Below are 19023 nucleotides of genomic sequence, written 5' to 3' on the forward strand. Positions count from 1 at the left end.
CCTAACCTAACCTTTTAATTATTATAATTTTGCACTAAACTCCCAAAATGGGCTGGACAAAAGTATTGGCACCTTCAGCCTAATACTTGGTAGCACAACTTTTAGACAAAATAACTGTTAACAACCGCGTCTGGTATCCATCAATGACTTTCTTACAATCCTCTGCTGGAATTTTAGACCATTCTTCTTTGGCCAACTTCTCCAGGTCTCTGAGATTTGAAGGGTGCCTACTCCAAAATGCCATTCTCAAGGCTCTCCACAGGTGTTCTATGGGATTCGGGTCTGGACTCATTGCTGGCCACTTTAGAAGTCTCCAATGCTTTCTTTGAAACCATTTTCTAGTGCTTTCTGAAGTGTGTTTTGGGTCATTGTCCTGCTGGAAGACCCATGATCTCTGAGGGAGACCCAGCTTCCTCACACTGGGCCCTACATTATGCTGTAAAATTTGTTGGTAGTCTTCAGACTTCATAATACCATGCACACCGTCAAGCAGTCCAGTGCCAGAGGTACCAAAGCAACCCCAAAACATCACGGAACCGCCGCCAATGTTTGACTGTGGGGACCGTGTTCTTTTTTTTTTTTTTTTTTTTGAAGGCCTCCGTTTTTTTTCCCCCTTGTAAGCTCTATGTTGATGCCTTTTCCCAAAAAGCTCTACTTTTGTCTCATCTGACCAGAGAAAAGTCTTCCAAAACATTTTTGGCTTCCTCAGGTAAGTTTTGGCAAACTCCAGCCTGGCTTTTTGATATCTTTGGGTCAGAAGTGAGGTCTTCCTGGGTATCCTACCATGAAGTCCCTTTTCATTCAGACACTGACTGATATTACGGGTTGACACTGTTGTACCCAATGCAGAACAGCTTGAACTTGTTTGGATGTTAGTCGAGGTTCTGTATCCACCATCCGCACAATATTTCATTGAAATCTCTCATCAATTCTTCTTTTCCGTCCACATCTAAGGAGGTTAGCCACAGTGCCAATGGCTTTACACTTATTGATGACACAGGGCGCACGATAGACACAGGAACATTCAGGTCTTTGGAGATGGACTTGTAGCCTTGAGATTGCCCATGCTTCCTCACAATTTTGCTTCTCAAGTCCTCAGACAGTTCTTTGGTCTTCTTTCTTTTCTCCATGTTCAATATGGTACACACAAGGACACAGGACAGAGGTTGAGTCAACTTTAATCCATTTTAACTGACTGCACGTGTGATTTAGTTATTGCCACCACCTGTTATATGCCATAGGTAAGTAACAGGTGCTGTTTTCCCATTCTCTTATGTGTATTTTCATTGCAAGCACAAGAAATGAAGATATTACTACCAAATAATTTGTAATTGCAATCTTTTTCTGGGAGGAATTGAGCATTATCTGACAGAATTGCAGGGGTGCCAATACTTTTGGGCAGCATTGTATAATGCAAATAAGGTGGCTTAAAAGTTGGTGGGGACAATTTGAGCATCCTGAAAAGTTGGTAGTGTTATGTCCCTACCGTCTATGCAAACCTATGCCCTTGGTTTCACCCACTGGCAGAGGTAAAAATTACCACTGTCAAATGAGTAAAATGTACAGTATTATTTGTCTTGCCTGTCATCTAATAGTGTTTACTGGGATTAGCTTTAAATAGCTTCCTTAGAGTGTTCTTTTTGCATATCTAATTGTATAAACATATACTGTATCTGTTTGTATAAATGCTATATACCATGTACTTTAAATGATTTTTTAATAAATTGATAAACTGTAGTAGAGTAATATTGTAGTAGTGTGGCATGTAATAAGTGAACTCTATTTACATTAGCATGTCTATTTACAATACTGATCATGTTATACTGAGCAGAATTTTTTTTATTTTATTTCATTTTTGACATTCTCGCTTTTTCAATTAATCATTTAGAGGCTTGCTAAATTGAAATCTCACAAGATTTGTAAATACGTCAAAAATTATTTTGACTTTTGAAACATGTCTTACATTGATTCCAAATGATCAACTTTGATAGTTGCAGTGTGTATACTGTATTTCACTATTATGTTTAAAAAAAAAAAAAAAAGTTTATTAAGCAAAACAATAATATTTTGGCATCTACCTCATAGTTTTGCGGTCGGTGCTTTAAATTCGATCTCTGGCCTTCATTATGTGGCGTTTGTACGCTGTTTCAGTACTTGCGCAGAAACAACATGTTAATTGAATACTAAACTGTGATCTCACAATGGCATGTCTAATTCATCTTTTTAAAAAAGGTTACTGTTCAAATTTAGCTTTAATTAATTTTGTTTTACTACCAACTCCAGGGTGATGAGTACATGGTGTACAGTCCCGACCAGGTCATGCTAAAATATGTCGTCCGGTTCAGCCTTGATGGAGACGAACTGAAGGCATTCAGTCCAGCTGTAGATACCTCGGTTGAGACTACTCCAACCCCTTCTAGCTCAGGTGAGCACTGCACAGCACATGGTTTAGCTTTAGTGTCACGTCAATTTTTTCATTTGTAGAGTCAGTTGTAGGTCACCCTGAAGTGTCGTCTCTTTAAAAGCGTTATATATTATAAGATCTCATCTCCGCAACATGCCATTCATTGCTGATTGCAGTTAAGCCGACGACTGTAGAAGACATAAATATACAAAAGTGATTTCAGGTTTTATAACCTCGGGGGCCACATTCACAAAGGTTTCCTATCGTAGCATTGCAGCTAATTGGCACTAAAAGTTCCTTTGCCAAGAGTTTCCTCTCAGGATCAGTCGGCAAAGTAGCTGAGTACAAGTTTTTAGTACAGTAACAACTCCCAAACTGATACAAGACTTAATGGACCATTCTGCCATCCCCACGGGGAGCGCACGTGTCAGCGAGCTGCATGGGAAGTATTTATCATTACAAAGCAGTGCAATGGATAAAAACGACTCTTTTTGTTTGAGCACTAATTTGATCTTTTTTTTTTCTTCAGAAAACAGAGGCAATATGTAAATCTACTTGCAGTGCCTATATCATTCAAGAGGAGCGATAATGACATCATTATGGTGTGTGTGTGTCTTTTTCTAAGTGGCCTTTCCTGATGATGATGATGATAGCTTTGGAAGCATAATAACCGGATTGGACGATGTGACTTCAGGACTGTTAGACAGCTCAGGCCAGCAGCTCCCCCTGCTGGCCGTGCACATTAAGTGCAAGTTGATCGATTTGCTTTCTCATGTAAGAGCAATTATTGTGTGATGTCTTTTCCAGTCATTTATCATCAAGTTTCAGACACATTTATATACAGTATAGACATATATTTATTTTATGCCTATTCCTTTTAGGTCATCATCTTCCAAAAGTATACCAACCTAAGCAATGTGCCAATTGAGGCAAAGTATGTCTTCCCTTTGGATGAATATGCAGCCGTGTGTGGCTTTGAAGCCTTCATTAATGGAAAACATGTGGTGGGGCAGGTACATTATCTTAAAGTATCCTTTCAATGCAAAAAATACAGTGGTATGAAAAAGTATCTGAATCTTTTGGAATTTCTCACGTTTCTGAATAAAATCATCAAATGTGATCTGATCTTTGTCAAAATCACACAGATGAAAAAACTGTCTGCTTTAATTAAAACCACCCAAACATTTATAGGTTTTTATATTTTAATGAGGATACTGTGCAAACAATGTCAGAAGGGGGGGATAATGAGTAAGTTAACCATCACATTTAATATTTTGTGCCCCCCCCTTTGGCAGCAATAACTTAAGTATCTGAAAATCACCATTAAATGTGATCTGATCTTTATCAAAATCACACAGATGAAATAAAAGTCTCTACTTGAACTAAAACTACACAAAAATTTACAGGTTTTTATATTTTAATGAGGATAGTATGCAAACAATGACAGAAGGGGGGAAATGAGTAAGTGAACCATCACATTTAATATTTTGTGCGCCCCCCTTGGCAGCAATAACTTCAACCAGACGCTTCCTGTAGCTTCAGATCAGTCTGGCACATCGATCAGGACTAATCTTGGCCCATTCTTCTCCACAAAACTGCTGCAGTTCAGTCAGATTCCTGGGATGTCTGGAATGAATCGCTGTCTTTAGGACATGCCACAGCATCTCAATGGGGTGTAAGTCTGGACTTTGACTTGGCCACTCCAGAACATGTGTATTTTGTTCTTCTGAAACAATTCTGGAGCAATTCTGTGTTTTGGATCATTATCTTGTTGCAGCATCGATCCTCTTTTTAGCTTCAACTGTATGACAGGCAGCCTCAGGTTTTCCTGAAAAACATACTGATCAATTTTTGAATTTATTCTTCCATTAATGATTGCAAGTTGTCAAGGCCGTGAGGTAGCAAAACAGCCCCAAATCATGATTCTCCCCGCACCATGCTTCACGGTGGGGATGAGGTGTTGATGTTGGTGAGCTGTTCCATTTTTCCTCCATACATGACGTTGTGTGTTACTCCCAAACAATTCAACTTTGGTTTCATCAGTCCACAAAAAATTTTGCCAAAGCTTCTATGGAGTGACCAAGTGCCTTTTTGCGAACATTGAACGAGCAACAATGTCTTTTTTAGACAGCAGTGGCTTCCTCTGTGGAGTGCTCCCATGAACACCATTCTTGTCCATAGTTTTACATTTAGTTCATGTGTGCACAAAGATGCCAGTGCCAGTGATTTCTGTAAGTCTTTAGCAGACACTCTATGGTTCTTGTTTACCACTCTGCACTTTCTGCGCTGAACTCTTAGCATCCTCTTTGGTGGACGGCCAATATTTGGGATAGAAGCAACAATACCACTCTCTCTCCATTTGTAGACAACTTTTCTGAACATCCAGAGTTTTACAGATGGTTTCGTATCATTATACAAATCAACAATCCTTGATCGCAGGTTTTCAGACTGCTCTTTTGACGGATCCATGATACACATCAGACAATGCTTCTCATCAAGAAAATTCTTACCAGGTGTGTGTTTTATAGTAGGCTGGGCAGCTTTAAACCACTCATCAGTGATTGAGCACACACCTGACTTAAATTGTTTGGTAAAAATTGGTTTCAATTGAACCCTTGATCTCAGAACTGTGAGGCGGATGTGCTAACCACTCAGCCCCCGTGCCGCCCGTCCAATGTTTACATTTGGAGTAAATTAGTCAGGCGCCTTTTTGCTTCTATTTATTTTACAAACTATTTATTTTACAAACTCTTGCTGTGCCTCTTATTGAAGAATGGTATTATGGATAATTATTTTATTGTTTTAAATCTACTTAAAAATGAATCAAAGCGATTGGCTATGTATGTCTTTTTTTTTGTTTGTTTGTTTGTTTAGTTTTTTTGTTTTTTACAAACGTGCAGGTATGGACGCAATTATTTTTTCCGAACGTATTAGGGCAGGATCCTAGGTTTTACAAAACCCTGCTTGGTGTGGACATGGCCTATGTCTCCTTAGGCAGAGGGTTCACTTACTTATTTTCCCCCTTCTGGCATTGTTTGCATGCTATACTCATTAAAATATGAAAACCTATAAATGTTTGGTTGGTTTTAGTTAAAGTAGACACTATTTTTACATCTGTGTGATTTTGACAAAGATCAGATCCCATTTGATGGTGATTTTATGCAGAAATGTTACAAATTCCAAAAGGTTCAGATACTTTTTCATACCACTGTACTTGGCTCGTGGTTGCATAAATGTATGATTTGAATCCACGGTAGAAAGCAAGAATACACATCTGCAAGAATGTGTGAACGGAATACAGAATAAAAACTAGTCAAAATCAACTAGAACCTGACAAATTCAGCCGTTTGAGGATTTTCAAACCGCTGTACCTGCGTATGCTTGGTTGTCAGGTAAAGGAGAAAGAGACGGCCCGTAAGCAGTACAAGCAGGCTATAGAGAAGGGCCATGGCGCCTACCTCATGGACCAGGACGCCCCTGTACGTACTCACACACAAACATCCACACTCACAGTCTATAGAGTTGATGTCAACTGCAAGTGGCCTCTGCACCCTGCTTTGCAGGACGTTTTCACCATCAGCGTTGGCAACCTGCCAGCAGGCGCCAGCGTGCTCATTAAAGTGACCTTTGTGTCCGAGCTCATCATCAAGGACGGGAGCATTTTCTTTTCCCTGCCGGGAAGTGTTGCACCGTGGCAGGAAAGTGCAGCGCTCAACCAAACAACGCAGGTAAGACAGGCTTGGCTCGGATTCAATGAGAAACGATTTGGGTTTTTAAATTATATCTCTAGGGTAAATAAAGCTTTAAAAAATCATACAGCCTCATAAGGTTTTTGTGCTCTCAACAGGTGACTGTGCAAAAAGTGTGTGTGACGGATGATGCAGCCAGTACAAGGTTTGCTTGAAAGTAGTTCTTTGAATATTATATTCCATTATTACATTATTATATATATATATATATATATATATATATATATATATATATATATATATATATATATAATTTTTTTTTTTTTTCATTTCGTCCACACTCAAACATTCTAAAAACAACAAAATATTTTTCCATTCAGGAAGAGATGCAACAATTCAGCAATTAATCGACAACTAATCGATTAGCAAATTAATCGCCAACTATTTTAATAACCAATTATTGGTTAGAGCAACACTTGGTAATTTTTCAGTTTTGGTCGGTTTTAGCGACACCGGTGGATGAAAGCGGTAGTGTTTTGCCTTAAAGAGCATACGACACGAGAAAAAAAGTCTTAAATGGCATTATTATGTGAATTAGAATCATATTTTGAGACGATTCGACTATATACAACAATTTAGCAAAGCGCAGATGACGAGAAATTAGTCTTTTAATCTGCCGGTTAGCCACGCTTACCATTATAGGGCTTTAGCGTCCCCAACAGGTGGATGACGTCAGCGGTAGACTGGGCTCATCGGTTTTACTATTCAGCCCATTGAGGGGGAATTATTCAGAACAAGGAAAACGCGACGAGGAGAGTCGCAAAATGTCATTGTTTCAGTCTCTCTACTCCAGTATTTTTACAGGATATTCTTTTTATCCAAGTACTTTTCCCCAATAGCTATATAAATGGCTTGAGAAGGACCAGTCAGCCCGTCGAGGGGGAACTATTCACAACAGGAAAGCGCGACGAGGAGAGCGGCAAAATGTCATTGTTTCTGTCTCTTTACATCAATATTTTTACAGGATATTCTTTTTATCCAAGTATTTTTCCCCAATAGCTATATAAATGACTTGAGAAGGACCAGTCAGCCCGTCGAGGGGGAACTATTCACAACAGGAAAATGCGACAATGCGAGTGGCAAAATGTCATTGTTTCTGTCTCTTTACTTCAATATTTTTACAGGATATTCTTTTTATCCAAGTATTTTCCCCAATTGCTAAATAAATGGCATGGTCATGACAAATAACAGTCTTGTGCTGAATGGAATATGAAATAATAAAAATGCATTTATTCAGGACGACATGGCAAAATTACTCCATAATGGTCAAAACTGTCGACTTCACCTTTACTGTCGCACCTCCCGAACGATATTTTATGACACCTAAATCAGACATATGTCATTTCCCTTCCCCGGCTTCGGAGAATGTAAACAAACCAGAAGGCGTGACAGCTAGCTGACATGCTAACCCGAACCGAGTGATGTTTCAAAGTCTTCGAAGCGGAAAATCACACATATCTAGCCTGGATTATTTGACATGACGACCCGGTTGTCGATTGTCTTCGTGGATCGGCAAACCGGCCGGTGGAGAGCAATTTACATTTCGTTCCCCGGAGGAGGGTGGCTGGAGTTGTTGTGCAGCTAACGTGCTGCTAATGAGCATGAGGAGAGCTTTTCACATGCCTATCAATGATCAAACGTAAGTAGTCCTTTATTTAAAGGAAGTTTGTAGTGTTTACTTTGTAATCGCTGCATTCGTATTTGACATAATACAAAACAAGATGTTTACTCACTTCCTCGTAAGTCCAATGGTCCCACAGTAAATATCCACGGTGAATGGGAACCTTTTGAAACTCCAAAAAGGCGCATACACCTCTCCATCATACAGAATGATTTTTCTGCAGCCGTTTGGCTGGCGTGATGCGAAAAATAAACGTATTAATCCGCAAAATCAGCTGAATCCTTCGTCCTCATACACAACAGTACACTGTATAGTGAAGAGGACGTCTTCTACCGTACACGTCACAGCGCCCTCCTCCTCAATGCCAGACCGAAGCCAGAAGTCACTCATTTTCATGGCGCGGGATTCAAAAAACGAAATAAATATAGCGATCGCTTCCATACACATCCAAGCGGTCCATACCATTCAGGGGCATAAAATATCGCGTGTATTATTAAATAAACATGCTTTTTCGTGTCACATGCACTTTAAGGAACACTGCGTTTCCCATGAGGACCAGCGCACACCTGTACAGTGTCGTAAAATCATCAATCAATTAAAAACCAATCTCCCAGTCGCCTGCAGATGGATTAAACATTTCTGTTTCCAGCGGCTGTGTGAAGGATGAATAATAATCAGGTAATGAATCCAGTTGTGGCTAAACAATAGCATATAAGACGATTAGTAACAGTGTGGCTTAGTGTGGCTAACGCCCCCAGAGGAGTTTGGTTGGAGGGGGGTTTTCACACCAGTGATTAAAAAATCGGGCCAATATTTATTCTGTTTATCCTGGTAGCCTGCCTTTTTTTTCTTCCTCAGACAAAACTTTTTGTCTTTTTATTTACTCTGCCATATTTGCGGAATTCGCGCGAAAGCGTTCGCATCGATTTCCGTCTTTATAATGAATGGGCAGTCAGGACATTTTTAGTTTGTTTTTTTTGTGTGTGTGGCAGGGTTCCTGCCAACCTCCTCAATGTTAATTTGTGCCGGTGAAAGCGATACAGACCCCCTCAAGATACAGTATAAAAGATGTGTCATTCAACTAGTTGTCAGTTGACATATTATCACAAATGTTATGAAAATATTTGATAGAGGTTGAAAAGTTACCCAGTGTTGCTTTAAGGACCTTCTTCACCTTAAACTTGTCTAAAATCTTGAAAATATAACATTACATATACATATACAACTACTTTCTTAATTGTAAATATTATCAGAGTTCTTCATTGTATTTTTGTTAAGTCAAAGTATGGCATGAAAAAAAATCTGCTTTTACTTTGGAAAACAACAATTCACATTTTTGCCAATTTTCAGATATCTTACTGTCTAAACTGGCTTCTTAATAAGGCTGCAACAACTAATCAATTAAGTAGATGCCAACTAATTTAATAATCAATACAGTTGTAGAACACAGTTTAGATTTTGAATGAAATAGTCATCTATTTTATCTTCATTTGTACATACAACATGCCTAAAACAACTTCAAGATAAATTGTGATGGTTATTGGTACAAAGTGACACTTTAGGGCTGCAGCTATCGATTATTTTAGTAATCGATTAATCGATGAACTAGTTAGTTCGAATAATTGAGTAATCGGGTTGGGAATATTAAAAATTAAAATACCTGAGCTGAGCCTCAAACGGTATAAAAAATAAATAAATGAGGATCTAAGTACAACAAAAAAACAATTTGCTTGCTAATTTACATAGCAAAAGTCCGCTAGCTTAAATGCAAAAAAATGCTAACGGTGTTTTTTTGTTTTTGTTTTTGTTTTTTCAAACAATGCTCTTAACAAATGGTTCAAACACATATTCCCACCAAAAAAAAAAAAAAAACGGCTAAATATACCTGTAAACTAAATTACGAATACGTTAAAACAACATTAGCTCAAACAAAAACTTAGCTTATGTTGGTCTTAACAGGGAGCAGCTGGATTCAGCCATGTGAAATGACTTACAGTATGTCATATTTACTGTTGCCACTTGAGGGCAGTGTATCCACCCAAACCAATAAGACTAAATACACTTTTAAAACAGAACATTACAACGACACTTTAATTAAACGAATGCTCGAAGCAGCAAAATTTAATTTGAATCTTTTTTTCTGATCGAAATACTCGAGTGTGTGCTAATAAAGTCAATTGTCCCTCCCCCCTCAGAGAATTTAGCCTGGACATGTCCATTGAGATGCAGAATGAGATCAGCAGCCTGCAATGTATTACACATGAAGTCAAGATAAAGGTTTGTCACATATTTTTAACTTTATTTAATATTATTGGACTGGAATAAACTCCTTTTCGTGTATTTTGAAGGTGCATCTTTTTAAAAAATGTACAAGGCTCTTTGTTTTTATGTTGTTGTTTTTACTTTCCAGGACTGTTTTTTTAATGTTTTAATTCACTTGAAAACAGCTGTGATCTACAGTGCTTCAAGAGCTCACACAGATGCCTTTCAACATCATAATTCGTCACAATACCTTGACAGCACTGATCATTTTTCTCTCTCTGACTAGGTTATTAAACATACTGAGTCTTATTTCACAGAGGACTGACTGCAAGGCTGTGGTGAGGGTGCTGCCGGGGCAAGTTATGTACCCAGAAGGATTCCAGCTGTCAGTCACTCTGTCGGATGTTCATCTACCCAGGATGTGGGTGGAGGAACACCCTGACAAGGACAGCCAGGTCTGACAGTTCGGTGTCTGTCTGTCAGTCTTCATCTTCTATTTCGCTCCTGGAATTCTTTTTTTTCTCACCTCATTGTTTATCCCACAGGCCTGCATGTTAGTTTTCTACCCCAAGTTTGACATCAAACCCACTTCCGGATCCAATGAAGTTATCATTTTGCTTGACACGTCCAAGTCCATGAATGGAGACCTTCTTTTCCATGCCCAGAAGATTGCACTGCATACCATCAAAACCCTCAAGGGCGACTGGAAAATCAACGTCTTCTTGTTTGGCATAGGTCAGTACAATCTTTTTCAGTGTGTCAAGCTTTCATGACTAAAATCACTAAGCCGGTATGAAACAGAGTTCATCAATTAGCCTAGTTTGGTGGCTAAGCTTGCAGACCAGTTTGCTGTGTGGTTTCCATGATTACGTTCACATGGTTCTTTGGCTCACCCCTTAAAGTGCTTACGACAGGAGAAAAAAAGTCTTAGATAGCATTATTATGTGAATTAGAATCATATTTTGAGACAATTCAACTATATACAACAATTTAGCATAGCACAGATGACGAGAAATTAGTCTTTTAATCTGCCGGTTAGCCACGCTTACCATTATAGGACTCTAGCGTCCCCAACAGGTGGATGACGTCAGCGGGAGAATGAGCTCATGGGTTTTACTATTTAGCCCATTGAGGGGGAATTATTCAGAACGAGGAAAACGTGACAAAGAGAGCCGCAAAATGTAATTGTTTCAGTCTCTCTAGTCCAATATTTTTACAGGATATTCTTTTTATCTAAATATTTTTCCCCAATAGCTAGATAAATGGGATGGTCATGACAAATAACAGTCTTGTGCCAAATGGAATAAGAAATAATAAAAATGCATTTATTCAGGACGACATGGCAAAATTACTCCATAATGGTCAAAACTGCCGACCTTTACTGTCGCACCTCCCGAACGACATTTTATGCCATCTAAGTCGGGCTTATGTCATTTCCCTTCCCCGGCTTCGGAGAATGTAAACCACGGGTGTCAAACCGATTCCAGAAAGGGCCAAGTGGGTGCAGGTTTGCTTTCCAACCAATGAAGAGGACACCTTTTCACCACTCAGATCTTTTACATGTGTAATCAGTTAAACTTTGTCAGGTGCTGCTTGTTTCAGTAGGAAGTTCATTGGTTAAACTCTCTGCATGGTATCGGTTGGAACAAAATCCAGCACCCACTTGGCCCTTTCTGGAATCGGTTTGACACCTGTGATGTAAACAAACCAAGAGGCGACACAGCTAGCTGACATGCTAACCGAGTGATGTTTCAAAGTCTTTGAAGCGGAAAATCACACATAACAAGCCCGGATCATTTCACATGACGACTGGGTTGTCGATTGTCTTCACCGATTGGCAACCTGCCCGGCGGCGAACAAGTTAGAGCTCATCGTTCCTCTGCTGGGGGTAGAGGGCTCATTAGCAGGGAAGCAGCTGGACAATGACCGCCGGACAAACCAGCCGACGTCGGAGGAGCGTGTAGCTGCCCAATGGTTAACAAGAATATGGCAAAATAATGATTTGCTACATGGCGAAGTCGTAAACAGCGAGAGACTCATAGGAGGGCGGCTGCAGTTGTTTTGCAGCTAACATGACAATATGTGTATGAGGAGAGCTTTTCACATGCCCATCCATGATCAAACGTAAGCAGTCCTTTATTTAAAGAAAGTTTGTAGTGTTTACTTTGTAATCGCTGTATTCGTGGCTATTTTTAACACAAAGTTGCAATTTCTGATCGGTTGGAAAATTTGACAGAACACCGGGCACATGAAAGGGGCAATAAGCTGAGTATAGTGCTCTCCCGGCGGGGGGATGTGCGACAAGCTGCCGGTCGTCGGCCGAGGGGAGAAGGAGCATGTCAGCAGCCACCTACATATTAAAATGATCCCAGTATTTGACATAATGCAAAACACGATGTTTACTCACTTCCTCGTAAATCCCATGGTCCCACAGTAGTAGGGCTTGTTTTGGCCAATATCCACCGGTGAATGGGAACCTTTTTAAACCCCAAAAAGGCGCACACGCCTCTCCCTCGTACAGCAAGATTTTTCTGCAGCCGTTTGGCTGGCATGATGCGAAAAATAAACGTATTAATCCACAAAATCAGCTGAATCCTTACTCCATCTCATACAACAGTACGGCTGTATAGTGAAGGGGACTCCTTCTCCCGTACACGTCACAGCGCCCTCTTCCTCAATGCAAGACCGAAGCCAGACGTCTGTCATTTTCGTATCGCGGGATTCAAAAAATTGAATATATCGATCACTTCTTCACACATCCAATTGGTCCATTTCATTCAGGAGCATAAAATACTGCGTTTACTATGAAATAAACATGCTTTTTTGTGTCACAGGCACTTTAAAGTTTAGTCTTACCTCATCCAATACTTCAGCAGATAAACTAACAACAATGTATGCAGTACATTATTGTTGTATTTATTTGTATTGTTGTTTCACTGCACAGCTGTAACTGTCGGGATTTTAATTACCGTAATTTCCCGAATATAACGCGCACTTTTTTCCCCAAAATTTACTCATAAAATCATGGTTGCGCGTTATTCACGGGTATAGAGACGGAGACAGAAAAAATTCATCATGATTCATGTTCAATTGTAAGCATGGACCAGCACAATTTTACCTAATCCGAACGACAGTGATATAATAATCAAATTTCATATGGTAAATAATTGTTTTCATGGTATTTTTCACATCTAATAAAATTTAAATGTTTTTTTGTACTATTCGTTTATTATTTACTGGTACATTTTTCTTACCTTTGCGTTGCAACATGCCGGCACACGGCGATTTTGTCTTGAAGAGAACATATATGGCGATCCGTTTCGTATAAATGTTGACCGTGTGGCGAGCTAGGACAGGAGTCTGAAGAAGAGTGTTGAACCACTGAGCCAAGCCGCATTGTTTTATTTACATTGAAACTCACAAAGTAACAACGTACGTCTTGCTTGCAAATCGCGGGACATTTGTTTACTTCTGGCTGTTCCCATAACTAAACTCTTCCCCCAGGAACTACACAACTTGCCAACATTAGTTCCGCTGGTGAGTTCTGTTAAAACTCGCTACAACTCCTTACTTTGTGAAAATTATTATCGTATACTGTGAGCAATTTTACCACAGAAAATTAATATTCTTTTTTTTTTTTTTTTTTTTAAATATTTGACAAAAGGATTAAAAAATGCTGCAACCGCTTACTTTATAAAAGTTCGAGACACGAGACTCATATTTATTGGTGCCAACATTAGGGTGCGCTTTATACACGGGTACAAGAATTTTCCTTAGATTTTACAGGTAAAGTTGGGGTGCGCGTTATACACGGTTGCGCCTTATATTCGGGAAATTACGGTAATAAAAACCATAAAATGCAAACAATACCACCAAACATACAAACAATACCACCACATGCCTGTTAATAGGGAAACCAATTTTATCCGAGAGGGGCACTGCAGAAAAGTAAAGACTGGAATAATTGTAAAAACGTGTATTTTTTCTTTTCTTTTTTCTTTTTTTCCCCCCCATTTATATCCACACATCTACATTCGCCTAACTTCGGCGCAGGCAGCGTGGGATTGATTCCCACTCAGTGGCTTTTTGATTGTGAGTGTAAGTGATTGTCCATCTCTGTGTGTGCCCTACGACTGACTGGTGACCAGCTGAGGGTGTAGTCCACCCTTCGCTCGAAGTCAGCTGTGATAGACTCGAGCCCTCAGTGACGCTGACAACGATATCCAAGCATCCTTAAATGTTGTAATGACATAGCAATAACTTCCCGTCAAACCATACTAATGTTTTTTGTTTTATTGTGTTATATTGTCAGATCATAAACAAGCTTTCCTGACAGCGCAGCCACTTGATAAAGCTCGACAGGATGCTCTAAAGTTTGTACAGGTCAGTCATGACTATTAATGCTATAATATATACATATATAATGTGTGTGTATAGTAGTGCTGCAACGATTAATCGATTAACTCGAGTATTCGGTTAGAAATAAAAGATTCGAATTAAATTTTGCTGCTTCGAGTATTCGTTTAAAGTGGCGTTGTAATGGTTTATTTTGAAAGTGTTTCCATTTAGTTTTATTGATTTGTGTGGCTACACTGCCTTCTAGTCTGCCTCATTTCACATGGCTGAATCCAGGTACTCCCTGTTAAGACCAACATAAGCTACGTTTTTGTTTTAGCTAATGTTTTTTTAATGCATTCGTAATTTAGTTTATAGGTATATTTAGCCTATTTTTTAGGAATATATGTCCAAACCGTTTGTTAAGAGCATTGTAAAAAATGTTAGGATTTTATAGCATTTCAACTAGTGGACTTTTGCTATGTAAGTCAGTCAATTGTTCTTTTGTTGTACATAAATCATCATTTATTTATTTTTAATACAGTTTGAGGCTTTGCTCAGGTAATTTAATTTTTCATGTTCCTTGTCTGATTACTCGATTATTCGAACTAATGGTTCATCGATAAATTGACTACTAAAAAATTGCAAGGTGTAGCCCAATGTATAGGTGTGTGTATATACAGTATGTATATACAGTACAGTACATATACTGTATTTACAATATACTGTAGCTGTTAGAAGAAACAATTGTTTCACAACTTGCTTAGCCAAAGCCTGTAGTTACTGTTTTGGTGTAACTAAAGCATGTGAAGGAAAGTAATTTGCAAGCTGTAAAATGTAAAAAAATAAATAAATAAAATGAGAGTACTGTGCTCTTACCTGCTCGCTCTCCTCTCAGGAAATCTCGCCAATGGGGGGCACCACTGAGCTTTGGCGGCCCCTGCAAGCCCTTGCTCTCCTGCCTCCAACCTGTGGCTTCCGCAATCTTTTCCTGCTGTCCGATGGTCACATCCAGAACGCCAACACTACTTTGCAGTTGCTCAGGGACAATGTTGAGCACAGCCGCCTCTTCGTGTGTGGCCTCAGGTCAGACATACAGTCACGATAGACTGCAGGGCAGGTTTTTCTTAAATTGATACAATTTTGTTTACGCTGAAGTTATTTTCTTACTCATGAGTCACCATTATTATTTGATATCATTACTATTCTAATTGTATTTTTGGGCACAATTACAGTATGATTATTATAATCACTTTTGTTAGTATTAGTGTTGCACCGATATCATTTTTTGGCCCCGATACCGATACCTGGCTGTGCAGTATCGGCCGATACCGATACCATACCGATACCACCCCGTTTATATATATATATATATATATTTTTTTTTTTTCCTTTTTCCAAAGAGCTACATAATTGGATGTGAAATCATTGCTATCAAGGCTTTGTCAGGCTGTTGCTAACCTTTGCAAAATAGGAAAAAGACTAGTACAAAGTGAATAGTCTATAAACCCTAGTAGACAATAGTTGAATAAACCTTTGGCTCTCAAAGGCCAAAATAGTGCTACATTTATGAAATTAATAAAACATGTATAATGCTAGCCAAACAGTAAGAAAGTAAAAATAAATTCATAATAATAAACTCAGAATGAACTGAATAAACCTTTTTAAACCTCTCAAAGGCCAAACAGTGCAACTTTCATGATATTATTGTCACATTCTGCTGCTGGTTAGATTGTGTCTTGTTGCTGGGCTGGTCATGGGGGCTTTCCTGACGTCGCACCTTAATCCAATCTCATCAGCGCAGCATTTAAGCACGGGTGATCTCAAAGGTATTTTGCCTTGCTGATCGCCATTTGACATCTCGCACTATAGTCTCGCTACATTTCCTTGTGACGCCCCTGCATTTGGTTTTTTTCTGTTAGTGTGTTGCTCTCGTTTGTAACCCTATACCCTGTGCAGGTATTCGAATGTTTTTATTTTGGCTTTTTGGCTCGCTGCCTATCGTCTTAGTTAACCTTCGAGTTTGTAGTATTGAGCTCCGTCGACCTGCTGTCACGGACTCCTTTTGTTATTTCTTCTATCCTGCGATCGCGTGTTATTTTTTGTTTGCAATCATTAAGCCCTTGTACATATCCCCCGCTTGTTGTCTGCTTCGAGTTCCCACCTTGTTTCCGCATTTGCGGACGCTAACAATTATAAGTAATAATAACTGACCACAGCATCCTGTCTCTCTATTAGCCTCCTTTTTTCGGGAGGGGGGAGTCCCTTATTTCTATTTCTGAAAGGTGGCAACCCTACTTTGGAAACAGTTCCCAAATGACTTCGACATTTCTTTCAGTGAAACACAATAAAAGTCAAGTAGACGTAGTGAACTGAACAGAGATCGTTGCTCCGGTCCAGCGCCCTTCTTCTGGATACCACTCCTCCTCTTGCACGCTCAAACTCGTTGTGTTCGTTCACATTTCGTCTTCAAATGTTATCAGGTTCGAGGTATTGAAATTGGCCAATTTAACTCCACATCTCGAAACTTTCAGGCCGCAAATCTTGCATGCAGTCAATGATTTTAATCAACGGGATTTCTATTTTGAAATACGTCCCGACCGCCGCCATTACTCCTGGTTTGTGTTTCCTCCATATGAAAAAGCTGCCTTGTGATTGGTTAGGAGTGGCTATTGGCCCGCTCTCATTGGTCTGGAGTAGGCCAATAGCAATAGCTGCTTGATGTTCACGTGTCATCACACAACACAGAGACAGAGTGTAGTGAGCGCCAGGAGGGGGGAAAAAAAGGCTGCGGTCAAATGTTATAATATTGGACCGGTAAATGGTATCGGCGCCGTCTTTGTTGGTACTCGCCGATACCGATACCACCATTTCGGGCTGGATCGGCGCCCCCTACCGATACCAGTACCGGTATCGGTGCATCTTTATTTAGTATGTGTTGGCCAGAGGAAGATGGCTTTACATGGGGATTAAATGAACACATTTTAGTGAATATAATTGACCTAAATTGATTCAATAGGGTCACTGGTAACTGAAGATTTATTAGTTGTCTTTTTCCAATGGGCTATCTGAGTTTTGTTTTCTTTTTAGTTCTACAGCCAATCGGCACATGCTGGGGGCCCTGGCCCAGGCAGGGTGTGGAGCTTATGAATATTTCAATGCCAAACAAAAGCACAAGTGGGCAGAGAAGGTGAGAAGATATTTGGGACACTGGCGTTGATGTTTAAAATTTGATTTCCTTTTAACATTTGTACTGCTTGCAGTTTGTGAAATAAACATGTCTTGTCTCAATCACAGGTGGCTCGTCAGGTCAGGCGCATGGAGTCTCCTGTCTGCAGTTCAGTTTCAGTGAAGTGGCAGCAGTTCACCCGATCGGCACCCCCTCCTGTGCAAGCCCCCAGGCAGCTCCATGCTCTCTTCAATGACTGCCACACGCTGGTCTATGGCTTTGTGCAAAACTGTACACAGGCATGCTATGTTCACTTATTAAATTCAGTTATTTTGAACAGCTTCCTCTTGGCTAAATATATTCAAACTAGGGATACACTGATTGGGGTTTTTACGCTGTCACGAAATAATTTGGAAAAACTCATGTTTACTTTTTCCGACACAATATAAAATCTGCGGTAACTGAAGACAATTTTAGATAGGGAAAAGACTGTATTACGAGTGTAACTTACGCACATCAGGCTGGAAGAGCCAGCTGTCTTGTATAGCTCATGTTTGTTTTCATCTTAAGATATTTACTTCCAGGTAACACAGTGTGGGAACAGGCGTATATTCTTTCTTTTTCTTTTCTGCGCACCCGATTTATGACGACTCGCCATGTTTAGAGTTTATAACAATGACATATTTTTATTTCCCGCTTCAGGACACGTACGTAGTGTAGCCTTGAGTGCACCAGAGCGGGGTCAAACCATTCTCTACTAAGACAGAGTTGGTGTATGTTAAGGTTTTTAAGTATGTATTGAGTAGAACATAATATTTAATCAGTAGATGATTTAAATAAAAATATATAAAAATATGTTGACGGGCTTGGGTGCAAATACTTCTGCTCCTCACTGTGGATATTGGAGGACTGATCTTAGTTTTCTGCACTCCCCACCTGTCTTAGGCCACCCTGTATGGAAACCTAAGTGGTCAAGAGCTGACAACTATGGTGTCCACCAGTGAACTGCAGAAGACCAGGGGCACGGTAAGAGGCTGCAGTTCTCTGGAAATTAGCATGGGGTAGGTTGTTATCATAATGATGACGTGGTTGGTAATTGCGCTGTCGTGTGTGTGCAATCAGTTTCTTCACAAGCTCACCGCAAGAGCTCTCATCAGAGACTACGAGGATGGAAACTTGCATTCCAATGAAGCTGAACATGAGGTGCAAAACAGTTGGTCATTGTAATAGGTAACAAATATGAGATAACCACCCAACATTGAAGAGCATCTCAGTAAATAAGAATACTCATGCTAAAACATGTATTTATTCACTCATGCTAAATCGCAATTACTTGGCATTTGCCCCATTGTGGGCAGATGGGGCAAAAAGTAAGTCATTTGCATGACACAGAACTTCCTTTTCAAAATAGGCTAATTTTACATGAAAAAATGGTGAAAAGTGTGTTATAATTTTGATCCTTTGAGTATTTTAACAAAAGCAT

The 19023-nt window shown here is 39.6% G+C and overlaps 1 protein-coding gene across 2 annotated transcripts in view; it reads left to right on the forward strand.

Moving 5' to 3' along the window:
- The window catches only part of parp4 (poly (ADP-ribose) polymerase family, member 4), an 80526-nt gene that overhangs the window by 28347 nt on the left and 33156 nt on the right, over positions 1 to 19023 (forward strand). For both annotated transcript variants that reach the window (XM_057852816.1, XM_057852817.1), the window contains 15 exons: positions 2284 to 2425; positions 3030 to 3178; positions 3286 to 3417; positions 5797 to 5883; positions 5968 to 6132; positions 6252 to 6298; positions 9970 to 10051; positions 10354 to 10491; positions 10582 to 10771; positions 14349 to 14419; positions 15270 to 15457; positions 17462 to 17561; positions 17669 to 17844; positions 18491 to 18566; positions 18663 to 18743. In XM_057852816.1, the coding sequence (XP_057708799.1) occupies positions 2284 to 2425; positions 3030 to 3178; positions 3286 to 3417; positions 5797 to 5883; positions 5968 to 6132; positions 6252 to 6298; positions 9970 to 10051; positions 10354 to 10491; positions 10582 to 10771; positions 14349 to 14419; positions 15270 to 15457; positions 17462 to 17561; positions 17669 to 17844; positions 18491 to 18566; positions 18663 to 18743 (1824 nt within the window). The remainder of the gene's footprint in view (positions 1 to 2283; positions 2426 to 3029; positions 3179 to 3285; positions 3418 to 5796; positions 5884 to 5967; positions 6133 to 6251; positions 6299 to 9969; positions 10052 to 10353; positions 10492 to 10581; positions 10772 to 14348; positions 14420 to 15269; positions 15458 to 17461; positions 17562 to 17668; positions 17845 to 18490; positions 18567 to 18662; positions 18744 to 19023) is intronic.

Source organism: Corythoichthys intestinalis, chromosome 12 (genome assembly GCF_030265065.1).
Source record: "Corythoichthys intestinalis isolate RoL2023-P3 chromosome 12, ASM3026506v1, whole genome shotgun sequence".
Lineage (NCBI taxonomy): Eukaryota > Metazoa > Chordata > Actinopteri > Syngnathiformes > Syngnathidae > Corythoichthys > Corythoichthys intestinalis.